Here is a 13,750-nt window from a genome sequence, read left to right on the forward strand (position 1 = left end):
CAGCACATGAACATAAGAAATAGAGATTCAGTTACCTAGCTAGTAGCTAAGGTTATGTAAAGTTTGTACAAGTACATGCTACGGCAGTGGTTGTTATCATTTGGTTAGAAAATCTAATATTTATATCAATGTTGTAAAGCAGGAACATTGTCCTTTCCAACTAAATCACGTGACGATGGTACAACAACGTGATCCCAAAATGGCGTCACGCTTGGCTGGTAAATCAAATGTTGCCATAATCTGCAGGCAAATTGGCATTTATGTCACAACCTTTAAAACATAGTGAAATTACCTAATGTATGAATGTATCTATTTTTTTTATTTTTATTTTTTTTTTTTTTTTGCAATATGCCATTCGTCAAAATTATCTTACTGTACTCAAAATACCGTTAAATAATTTCATTTGTTTACATTCTAGCAGGTACGCGCCACAATACCAGAGAGGAAGTTGTTTTAGTATTACTAAACTATTCTGAGTTGTTTGCTCATTTTACAAACATAATATATCATATATAGTTACTGAGATAAAAACTAGGTACAATAAAATTAAAATATCGAAAATATAACTCAGCTGGAAATCAGTCCAATTTATACGTGGTGACAGTGTCCACTGTTCTGGTAATTATAAAAGGAGGTAACAATGTGTTGGAGTTTGGAAAATCTTTTGCTACGAATTTTATAAATAATAGATAGACTGTTCCTTGGTATGAGACTTAACACACTTATTATAATATTCTCAAAAATACAAAGTTTGATTTGCTGCAGTAATTAATATTACCACAATTTTTTAGTCTCTGTCGGAACATCCGAACGTTCTGACGTTAACGTAATCTGGCAACGTGGATAACAAAATGTGAAGAAGGTTATACCACCGAGCAGTTACATATAAACAAAAGGGGAAAACTTTCATTTAGAAAGAGTATCTTAGGGTTTATATATTTCTTAAACTGGTTCGTAGCTTGCCAATGTATTTAGCAACTGCGCGCACAGGAAGCAGCTAGGGTGAAAATGCTTCTACAATATTCGAAAGCTTCGGTCATCTTCGTTGTTTTTAAAAGATGACATTGGTAAAAAATGAAATCCGGCCAGATGATGGTGGAAATGGGCTACTTTGATTAGAATTATGACAAATTGATTGCAATTTTGTTGAAAATGAGGATAAAACCCCAAAATATCACATTTTCACTGTTTTGAGTATATTTTTTTCAAAAACTGCATATTCATAGGGTACTGATTGCTATTTTCTGGCCATCAGAGGTAAAAGTGAACATATTTAACAGTTTAAATGTGTAATTTGCATGCAGATGAGAGTAGAAAATGTCAAAACAGGGCAAAACAAGGCTGCGTTTAGGGTAACTGCTTCAAAATTATGTCGCGACAGCTATTTTTGACAATATCTGACGCTTTGTCTTATGGTACTGAAAATGCCGTAAAAACTTGGAAACGGTTGATATCAAGTTAAAACCTTGTTGTTGTCAAACACACAAACTGCAAAATCAGCTAAAAAAAATGAGACATCAAATTATACTGGTGGTGTATGATCTAACTTTTCATGAAAAATTTTGTCGTGTTGTTATTTCATTATGAAAATGCTACCTACATGTCAATCATAGATGATCCAGGCACGTGTCCAGGTGGGGGGCCAGGGGGCCCGGGCCCCCCCCCCCCCTGGCTGCCTAGTTACGATTTTTATTACTATGGGCCCCTCAATTAACAAATTTATACACCAGGGCAACTGGCTTGATTTGACAGCAATACACAGGCTAAAGAGCCATAAAACCGTGTCCGGTAGTGGAAATTAGCCCCAGGCATGTCACAGGTAAAAGTTTATCTGTGCATGCTTCATTGATCGGTACTTGATTGGGTAGTGGAGAAACTATTATGTTTTTTACTCTTTGGAAGTGTTATAAAATGATCAGAACATTGTTGGTTTTGTTAAGTAAATTTTAAAATGAATCTGAAAATTGAAATATTATGATGGTTGTATTTTGTTTCTACATTAAGGCACATTCCCCAAATTTATTAAATTGAAAGATATTTATCCTATCTTTTTATTTTACAACAATTATGAATTTGAAACTGCTGTATCAATTTTACTCTTTTGGGTCCAATAACCTTACTTAAAAACTCCCATAGTTTTAAAAGTAGTTTCTCAGTAAATCTCACAAAACGCATCTAAAACTCGTTACTTATGAGGAGTTTTATACATAAAAATATCATTTAATATGTGCTGTGATGTTATAGTTTGTACAGTCAAACAAGTATAAAATACACATCTATTTATTTTTATAGACCTTTGGTACAGTTAAGAGTTCATTGTCATTTGAAATCTATGATGTAAATAGTAATTGTCATAATACTTTGTTTGTTTTGTTGGAAATCTAGAAACATTTGGCCATTTTGCAAATAGGATACCCTTAATACTTAGACTAGCCACTAGACTGATAATTACGATATTTCTATGATTTTTTTTTCCTTTTTATTTTCATAGAGACAAAAGCCAGTCTATTCTAGAGATTTTCTAAGAGGACTGATGTTAAAATTGTAATATTGGCTCAGTTCACTACATGAAATCATAAAAATGTGAAAAAAATTATCATAGTCTAGGAGCTAGTCTTCTTAATAATCATCTTAAAACTTCAACATTTTTTTCAACTGGGTATCATACAGAAAAATAAGTCCATCATGTGACACTGTGACTGCATACATACATTGAAAAAGGCTTGATGAAATGATTAAAAAGTAGACTTTTCCTTAAATATATGATACATTCATGCATCCTTAAAGGTGTTTCAGGTAGCAGGAAAATGCATCTATTCATGTGCCATATTAAAAACTTTTCGCAATCGGGAGGGGATACCCCTCCCGAACCCACCCCAGCTTGGGCCCCCCCAGCAAACAAATCCTGCACACGGGCCTGAGATCTGTCATGTGATTTTAGCAAAAGCATTGCAAAGAAAATGAGGAAAATAGCTCTACAGAGCAAAGAAAAACTGAGGACTATTTGTATCCGCAATTATGCGACTACCATTTTTTTTTTCGCGCCATTTTCTATTTATTGTCTGTATGCCTAAAAAGATGAAATAAATCATGTTTGAATATGGTACCCAGTCTGTGTACAGACTTTTTTAAAGTATTCCACGCACGTCCGCAGTCAAGAAATCCAAGAGATGAAAACTGCAGAGAAGTATCCCCTTCTTATGGTCTTAATTAAATGAAAAATACCATTCAAGTGTTTTATCCGATAAATATTTGGTCCCAGCCAGTAACTGAAAATGATACCATTCCAAGTGCATTATTCGATAAATATTTGGGCCAAGTCAGCCTTTTTATCACTCCTGAAAAGGGGTTAATGTCACAAGGACTTAGGTTTGGTTAAATAAACTGGATGATTGATTTGTGCCACTTTTTACATCTCTTAGAAACTTTTGAACAATGTCATTTTTTGTGAGCTACCGCGTTGTCGTGGATCAACTGGAGCCATGTCGTGGATCAACTGGTGCCGCGCGTTGTCGTGGATCAACTAGAGCTGCAGCATTGTCGTTTACAAACTGGAGCTGCAACGTTGTCGTGGATCAACTGGAGCCGCGCGTTGTCGTGGATCAACTGAAGCTGCGCGTTGTCGTGGATCAACTGGAGCCGCGCGTTGTCATTGATCAGCTGGAGCCCCGCACACAAGTACTTGGGCGCATTTGATTTGTATTGCGATTTAACAACTTTCAGTGCTTTTCATTAATTCATGCATAGACAGGTACCTGGGTAGAGCCAGCTGAATGACTTCCTCTCATGAAAAATGTTCTGTATCTAACAAACAACTGTGAGGAAAAGGTTCCCATTTAGAAGTTATTTTGTTCAATATATAAATGTCAGCGATTGGATAACACTGATTTGAAAATTTATTTCCAGATCAAATCATTTTCAGTCGATTTTTGATAAAAAACAAAAATTAATTTACTGAAATCAAGAGAAGAAATATTTTGTTTAATAAATTCTACAGTTGCTGTTTTACAGTTCATAAATCAAAATGAGAAGTTAGATACTAGTATTATCCAGCGATAGACTATTTTATCAGTTTACTATTTTAAATTTATTATATGTGATTTATGTATTAAGTCTTATTTTATTCTAATAAGGTGTAAACGTTATGCACGTGCATCGCACAGACTGAAATGTTACTTCTCTCATCGTTAACCCTTATCCTGCTAAATGGACCTGTCCATCATTTAGTTTGGGCAATACCATGTGTTATTTAAAGGGATGTTCACTGAACATTTATTGAATGAATAGCGAACAGTGCAAGCAATGACCAGCCTGCACGTTGATCTTGGTCTGCGTCCGTGCAGGCTGATCTTGGTCTGCACTGGTCGCAAAGGCATAATCACTTGCCGCAAGCAGGTTAAAGGCTAAAATAGCTTCTTTAGATATTTACTTCAATGGTTTAAAATCCTCATCATCTGATTTTACCTTTATTAAATATATAATAATATGTTTGCATATAGATCTACATTCATAATTAAATGTCATGCAGTAAAAGTTGATAGTTAAAAAAAACAGTCAAGTTTCTAATGGTAATACATATTTATACTGCAGTTTATATATATATACATAACAAAACTGTTAATGTGGCCGTATATAATCATTAAGCGTCTTGTGGGATCCATGCCTGGCACAATCCATACCAGCCGAATGCATAATTGCATATCAAGATACTGATTTAATGACCTTTTTATTAAAACATATTTTATTACACCACATTACAGATTATTTGTTTATTTACGAGTATAAGGCATTTCATTAAAATGGTACATTGTAGAAATTTTCTGTTCGCGAAAACGTTATGAAAAATCGTATTATCCCATAGAATTCCATCATGAAAACTGGTGTCAGGTTCAATTTTTAAAAAACAGTCTAGCAAAAAATCAAGCACACGACCCTATCATTTTTCGTTTTGCCAAACTTTCTTATTTATATTCTGATGTTTTGAAATATTTAAGGGACGGATTGTGTAAACAAATCTTTTTTTTTGTCCTCCGCGATTCAAGCTGTGCTGTATACAGATTAAATATTTCTAGTTTTTTTGTCATCAAAAATTGACTGTAAACTGAGATAATTAAGACTTTAAATTACCTTATAACTTTAGATTAACTGTTTTACGCATGGAACACAGGGACGCCGTTCTGACGTCATATGTGACGTCGCAACTACAGCAAGTAAGCCAATAGATGGGATATTAATACATATGTTACTATATATAGTAACAAAATAAATCTGTTTTCAGCAGGTTATTGCTTTCACGCACTGATTATCACTTATCGGCCCGGGCCGAAAACTCATAATCATAATCCGCCCGGTGAACACGTGCGCGTGAAACCAATAGCTATATAAAACGTCATCATAGACGTCATAATGGTCTGTCACTGGTATACATGTTAAACCGTTGTTTATCGCAGAATTACAATTCTTGGCTTAAAATTAGTAATAAAACATAACATGCACATATTTACTTTGGACCCAGAGTTCCGAGTTTAAACAGTGTTCGAGTATGCGTTGGAAAACAGCATGAATCGCACCAATTTCGACGAAGTTGCGGGTTTCTTCTCAGTGAAAATGCTTTTCATAAAAATAGATCTACTGTAGACCGAGATATCTAGCTAGTAGATTCTAATAAAATCGCAGTATTTTTTTTCTTTTTTTTTCATGAACTGGCTAAAAGTATGTGTTGTTCCACAATTTTAGAATAACGATTTGATGAGTGTGATAGATACAATAGATCTACGAATTTACTTTTAGCTCCTGACCGACAAGAAATTCTGTAGATCTAATTTGTCTTAATGTGCAAGAATAAGTTTACTGTAGTACACTCACTTCTCTTAAAGGACCCCAAATTGCTCCGGCTACGCACAAACAAATTTTGAGACAAGAGTAGGCCTACCCCACACTACTTAGCCATAGAAATCTAGAGACAGTATTTGTAATTCTACCTTCCTTGAGTAGTACAACAGAAAGTAATGGCTAAAGCCCTCGGTTCATTATTCATTTTCCGGGCCGATTATCACCTCCCGGCACGGCTCTGTCGTGTATTAACCTCTAATTAAGCCATCGAATATGATGTGATATTCGCCGCAAGAAGGCAATATTGACCGAGGCGATAGCCGAGTATTTGCACGTCAGCTTTAGGGTTTAACCTGCTGGCAGCAAGAGAATCTGCGTTGGCGACAAGTGCAGACCAAGATCAGCCTGCATATCCGTGCAGACTGATCATGGTCTGCACTGTTCGCTATTCATTCATTACAATTTCAGTAAACACTCCTTTATTTAATCAATTGTATTACCCATACTGAAAGATGGACCAGTCCATTATAGAAGTTTAGGGTTCAGACAAGAAAATTCAGCATTCTAAAATGTCACATTCTTCCCATATTGGCGTTAATAAATCTGCTGTAAAACACCAAAGACCGCCCGACCAGCGATCCGGGTTGCGACAGTAGTTCTCAGCCTCTGACAGGTCCGATTCTGGGAAGTAGTTGACATCAATAAAAGTATGGGGATGCAGAAACTGAGCGTCCCATCTCTGACATCTGTTGCCCGTAGCTGTCACATTCTTTTGTCCAGCGTAGTTCCAAGAATCACCCACATAGCAATCTGTAACTGTGTAAAATCACAAGTCCGTTAATAAAGAAAAAAGCTTTCATCATAATTGAGTCGCACAATGAGAAAACCAACATCCGCGCAGTCTGTTCAGCATTCATGCTGTTCGCTTTCAAAGCCTTTGCAACTAGAGAAGCCATAACTAACGAACAGCATGGATACTGATCAGACTGTGCGGATGTGTACGCTAGTCTGGATCCATGCTGGTCGCAAACGCACTATGTTGGTTTTCTAATGGTGCGGCTCGTATTTATTATATGGGCGAAATACCTTCATGTTGAATGGGTTGTTAGAAATAAAATATGAACAATTATTTATAAACCAGCAAACTTGACAAACTTTTTTTGTTACAATCTGCTCTGTTGACCAAATTGACCAAAAATAAAAAGGGCGTAAGGGCGTAAGAAAAAAAGTGTTTCAAAACCATAGTAATAGAAGCGCGTATCTGTACTTAAATGTTATACCAGAAGGGTCCGCTTACACCCTTATTATTTCTATAGAATTAGAAGGGCGGATATTTCACAGACAGTTTTCTCATTGCCGAAAACTATGATTTTCCACTACGCCCTTTCTAATTCTAAGGCGTCGGTTTTGGATCTACTCATAACGCACGAAGAACGCCGATTAGGAAATTGTACGGAGGTTGGCGATCGCAACCTTAAGCGGTTTTGTTTCAATATATTATTGGATTACCTTCAAGAGTATCTTGAGCATCTTGAGCACATTCAACTGAAGAACTCCACTGAGCAGTGTCCAGACAGACCGCGGTCACGTTGCCATTGCTTTCATGGTATCCATGGTTGCATGCGTATCGTATCATACTTCCAATCGAATACATGTTACCCAGTATGATTCCATTATCGGGATGAACTGGAGGCTGGCACTCTTGTATAACAAAAAACAAACAGTTGTAAAAGTGACTCATTTTATAATAGGAAGTGACTAAAGATACGGATCCGTACCGCTAGAATCTGGTTCCAGAGGTACATATCCGTACATATAGACAATACTGTATAGGACCGACTGTGAATGTAGACATCCTTTCTATCTGATCTTAAAGAGTATCTACTTGTTAAATTTTCTTGCAAATGAATATGGAATGTTATTTTCATAACATCAATCTTAACATCCGAATGATTATTTTTTTCCACAATTGTTTTCCGTTGGTCCTTAACGAAAAGAACTGAGAGACACCAAGTGAATGGCCGTGTCTCAAACGTCGCCATCTTGACGACAAAGGCGTTTAGTATGATTAGAATGTCGATAATATATTTGAGCCGTGCCATGAGGAAACCAACATAGTGGCTTCGTGACCAGCAGTCTGGTCAGGATCCATGCTGTTCGCTTTCAAAGCCAATTGGAATTAGAGAAACTGTTATCAAACAGCATGGATACTGCGCGGATGCACAGGCTGGTCTGGATCCATGCTGGTCGCAAAGCCACTATGTTGGTTTTCTCATGGCACGGTTCATTTATGTTTTATGTTGATTCTGTAGGTATTTCAGACTGCATTCAGACTAAACTTTGGAGAGAGAATTTCAGAGCTTCTTTTACTACTTTACTGGTTGAAGACCAGTTTCAGGAACTATAGGATTGCGCTTTTCCATCCGTCCGTCCGACCGTCCTTCATTCCGTCCGAGCCCATATTTGCATACTTAGGTGACTATATGAACAATAGACAACTGTACTTTTTCTATGATGTCATTAATTCCGTAAGCTTTTATTTGACTACTTTTCTTTTACGTGACTAACAGAACAATAGTAAGAACAAAAGAGTAGCCACATAAATACATATTTGTAGGAACTTCCGTCCGTTCGTCCGTAATTTCGCATCCCGTCCATAACGTTGTTATTCAGCATGGAATTTCAATATTACTTGGCACAAACGTCTCCATGATAAGACGATGTGCCATGCGCCAAATATGGACCCCTAGCTCAAATGTCAAGGCCACACTTAGATGTCAGAATTCATCAGGGCTTTTTTACCTGTACAGTCCGTATCTTAACAATTCTTAAAGGGATTTTGATATTGCTTGGCATAAAAGGACCCCTTAATAAGACAATGTGTTATTGACACCTTTTAGAAACCCCTAGCTTTTACAACAAGGTCACACATAGCAGTCAAATGTTAATATGGTCATACATAGTGCTCAGTCAAATGTTAACATGGCATGAACAATGTCTGAATCGTGTCCGGTCCAGAACTCAGTCATCCATTAATGAATCAAAATATTATTTGGCGTAAATGTTTTCCATAATCAGATAATAGGTCAAGTGCAACACCCAGACCCCCAGCTCAAAGGTAACGGCCACATTTGGAGATCACTATCAATCCCTTTATTTTTCTGTCCGTTCCATAACTTTGTCATGCAAAACAGACTTTAAATATCAGTTGGCACGCATATTGAGACAAAGCGTCATGCGCAAAACCCGGAGCCTTAGCTCAGAGGTCAAGTTTGCACTCGTAGGTCAAAGGCTAACTGGGCTTTTTTTCCTGTCCGGGCTGTAACTCAACAATCCTTAAAGAGATTTTATTATTACTTGGTACAAATGTACCCTACACTAAGACGACATATCATGCGCAAAAAAAAAAAAACAGACCCCTAGCTCAAAGGTCAAGGTCACAGTTGGAGGTCAATGATCAACATGTTTTTTTCTGCATTTTCAATTTCTCTGTATTCTATGAAGGAATTTTAATTTTACTTGACACAAATGTTTCTCATAGAGAGACAACGTGTCACTTGTATATTCAAATACACCATATAAAAGCTTTCTATCGCCCAAAACTGATTCTTTACCTTTGAATATACACGCCTCATTCTTCATGTCACACACTTTGCTAGATTCACATCCCCCGCATGGATTCTGAAAAAAGAAATGAAATGATACAAGCGGTCAGCGTTTTTATCTCTGGGTTAGCGTTCATATCTCTGGGTCAGCGTTCATATCTCTGGGTCAGCATTCATATCTCTGGGCTAACGTTCATATCTCTAGGGCAGCGTTCATATCTCCGGGTCAGCGTTATTATCTCTGGATCAGCGTTTTCATCTCTTAGCGTTCATATCTCTGCGTCAGCATTCATAGTTCTGGGCTAGCGTTCATATCTCTAGGTCAGCATTCATATCTCTGGGTCAGCGCTCAGGTTAGCTTTCATATCTCTAGGTTAGCTTTCATTTCTCTGGGTTAGCACTCATATGTCTAGGTCAGCGTTCATATCTCTGGGTCAACATTCTTATCTCTGGGTCAGCGTTCTTATCTCTGGATCAGCGTTTTTATCTCTGGGTTAGCGTTCATAGATCTGGGCTAGCGTTCATATTTCTAGGTCAGTATTCATATCTCTGTGTCAGCGTTCATATCTCTAGGTTAGCTTTCATATCTTTAGGTTAGCTTTCATATCTCTGGGTTAGCGCTCATATCTCTAGGTAAGCGCTCGTATCTCTGGGTCACCATTCATACCTCTGTGTCAGCGTTCATATCTCTGGGTCAGCTTTCATATCTCTAGGTTAGCTTTCATATCTCTGGGTCAGCTTTCATATTTCTAGGTTAGCTTTCATATCTCTGGGTCAGCGTTCATATCTCTAGGTTAGCTTTCATATCTCTAGGTTAGCTTTCATATCTCTGGGCTAGCGCTCATATCTCTAGGTCAGCGCTCGTATCTCTGGGTCACCATTCATACCTCTGTGTCAGCGTTCATATCTCTGGGTCAGCTTTCATATCTCTAGGTTAGCTTTCATATCTCTGGGTCAGCTTTCATATTTCTAGGTTAGCTTTCATATCTCTGGGTCAGCGTTCATATCTCTAGGTTAGCTTTCATATCTCTAGGTTAGCTTTCATATCTCTGGGTTAGCGCTCATATCTCTAGGTCAGCGCTCGTATCTCTGGGTCACCATTTATACCTCTGTGCCAGCTTTCATATCTCTGGGTCAGCTTTCATATCTCTAGGTTAGCTTTCATATCTCTAGGTTAGATTTCATATCTCTGGGTTAGCGCTCATGTCTCTAGGTCAGCGCTCATGTATCTGGGTCACCATTCATATCACTGTGACAGCGTTCATATCTCTCAGTCAGCTTTCAGATGTCTAGGTTAGCTTTCATATCTCTGGGTCAGCGTTCATATCTCTAGCTTAGCTTTCATATCTCTGAGTCATTGTTCATATCTCTGGGTCAACATTAATATATCTGTGTCAGTATGTATACCTCTTATGGGTCAGCGTTCATATCTCTTCTAGGCCAGCGTTCATATCTCTTGTCTGCGTTCATATCTCTTCTAGGCCAGCGTTCATATCTCTTGGTCAGCGGTCATATCTCTGTATAATGAAGCCGTTAATGTACAAGAGTTGATCAACATTGATTCAGATTGTTGTTCAATTGCTCTGCCGAGCATTTTATTCTATGAGTTTATAAATTTAATGTGGAATGACTCAAATGTAATATTCTGTTAACCACAAAAAAAAGCTTTTTCAGCTGAAACGTCAAAATGACCCCTTTCTTTACCGATAATAAACCAACTAAACTCGTCCAATGTCTCCTATGTGACGATGTTGATATTATGTCGCCAACATTCAGCGAAAGAATTATGATATCTACAGTAACGCGGAGGGGTGCAAGTAACTCGGAGGGTGCAATGATAAACGAAGATTTTGGCTTTTTTTTTTCACGAATCTGACAAACGCGTTTGTTTATAAGTTGAGTTAAATATGAACATTAATTATACAGTTATGACTTGCGTCCGAGGTCAATATCATTTTTACATGTCCGTAAAAACACATATTGACCGAAACATTTAATATATGAAATGATTTTATTAGCCGATCCTATCCTGTCGTTCATTTCGCATGGACACCGAAAAAAAAAGTTTCATTTTTTATATTTACTTTATATTTCCTTTCCATTTGTAAACAATATAGTATTGTAAATTGCACATTATTTGTGGCATTTAACATTAAAATCAGCTTTCCGACCATTTTATTCACGAGACGGAACAACAGTGACATCTCCATGACAACGTTCTCCCTCACTATACGCGGTTGTCGTCAAAACAGCGGTCGGTTATCACTAAGCGGCGATGCCGTAACTTTCGCGCATTTCCTATTTTGCAAAAGAATAGGGCGAACGTAGACATAAGTCTAAATTGTTTTATCATATGCCCTTCTCAAATACACTCTTATGACTGGCCCATCATTTTATACATATAAGAAAAGTGATACCACAAGAGTCTTTATCACTTTTGCTGGTCAATTTAGCATTTTGCGAACCCGCCAAATGAGAAGGGTGTATAATATTTTATTTATTTATCTGTACGAAAAGTTCACTTTAATATACTCGATCCAATTTTCACATTTGGGCTTGTAATCGATTAAAACAAACGAAAAACAAAACAAACAGACCTAACGAAATATCTAAGTTAATATTTACAAATTGTTGTCGGCAGGAAGTTAATCTTTTGTCGTCGACGGAAGTAAAATGAATTAGCAAACTCAGAGACCCCGAAATGTTAATTACAAAAGTCATTTTTATATTCAATGTTGTTCATTGTTAAAGACTTTAGACTTTTTAAATTAACGTTTGAATGAGAATTTCTAATTAACGGTATACGCAATCGATGCCATTTAATATACTAGTATGCCAACATTGCATCTACACAAGCTTGGAGATTGGGATTGTATTTATTTCTAAGTCATCCAAAGAATACTTTTAACTTTCAGCCTGCTGTTGTTTTTTTTTTTTTTTTTTTTTTTTTTTTTTTTTTTTTTTTTTTTTTTTTAAATGGACTGGTCCATCTTTCGATTTGGGTAGTATCATTCATTATATTAGGGGTGTTCACTGAAAATTACCGACTGAATAGCGAACACTGCAGACCATGATCAGACTGCACGGATGTGCAGGTTGATCTTTTTCTGCACTGGTAACAAAAGCAGAATCAATGGCCACCAGCAGGCATTGTTTTAAAATTAAAAAAAAAAATTGAGATTTCAAGCGTGGTTACCATATTTTTTAATAAACTTACAATTGAGACAGTTTTGGAGTCGTTTGGGTGTTTCGCTTGGCTGCCTTATTTACCTTTTTTGGAATCATGATTTCTTGTATTTCTTATTTTCATTTCCCTTTTATTTTAATAACATTTTTTTACCATAACTGAAGACAAAAAACACAGATGCTGATATACCTGAAATATTACGACTCTCAAAGCAGAGAGTTGCAAACTTATTCTTTTGGATGACATAATTGAAATTATTACATGGCTTCTTATATAAAAATTGCCATAATATCAACTTACCTCAGTAAATGCTATATCCGATGCTTGTATGTATATACAGTTGCCATCCTCTGTAAGCATATCCCCGGCCGCCGAAACAAAAAGCTCACAAACTGTCATCCTCCGCTTATATGTTAAAGAGCCACATTGTTCACGCAAACCACACTGCTGGATACATTGCACCACTGACAAACCGCGTAGGAACACAAAACGTCCGCTTCCTGACCGGCACTTATTGCTGAATGTAACTGTGAAGGTTACTGAAACATTGTTTTGAGTCACCACAGAAGCTGCTGACATCGTTTGAATATTCAATGTAATGAAATTGAATAGAAAACAGATCCCAAATGCACGAACTCGCATTGTATTTTTCAGGATCACGCATTCAAAGTCAATTATTGTGGTAAAATGTTACTCCCCTTTATAAATACCGAAGGCGCTGTCACTATCTATAAAATTGTGGCTAGTTTCAGTCGCGTATTTATTCTTCTTTTTTGAAATTCAGTATTATTAATATGTAATGTTTATGTCTCAATAAAGTGATATCTTAACGATAATATATTGTTTGTAATATAACTGAAGTCAAATACAGAAACACCAAAAACACTGTTAGTATTTTCCAGGCGTTGTAACACCGTATTAAAATGTAAACAATGGACTCATTGAACGTATTTTGAATATGCCTTAGAAAAAATCCCTTATAGTGAAGGGTTCCACAACGCCTTATAGGTTGTGCCATAAATGTACATTTAACTGCAAGGTATGAGAAGACTTTTATTTACCAACGTTGCCAAGACTGTTGCCATTTTACGGTCACATGGGTCACTTGTCACGTGATTGGCTTAGT

At 36.9% G+C, this 13,750-nt stretch overlaps 1 protein-coding gene across 1 annotated transcript; it reads right to left on the reverse strand.

The window, feature by feature from the left end:
* Positions 1–6,388: 6,388 nt before the first annotated feature.
* Positions 6,389–13,203, reverse strand: LOC128550979 (uncharacterized). The gene is made up of 4 exons (XM_053531198.1): positions 12,925–13,203; positions 9,447–9,513; positions 7,342–7,533; positions 6,389–6,648 (listed from the first exon to the last, which is right to left on the reverse strand). The coding sequence occupies exons 1-4, from the start codon at positions 13,201–13,203 to the stop codon at positions 6,389–6,391; spliced, it is 798 nt and encodes a 265-aa protein (XP_053387173.1).
* Positions 13,204–13,750: the final 547 nt, after the last annotated feature.

This window comes from Mercenaria mercenaria, chromosome 19 (assembly GCF_021730395.1).
Source record: "Mercenaria mercenaria strain notata chromosome 19, MADL_Memer_1, whole genome shotgun sequence".
Taxonomy (NCBI): Eukaryota; Metazoa; Mollusca; class Bivalvia; order Venerida; family Veneridae; genus Mercenaria; species Mercenaria mercenaria.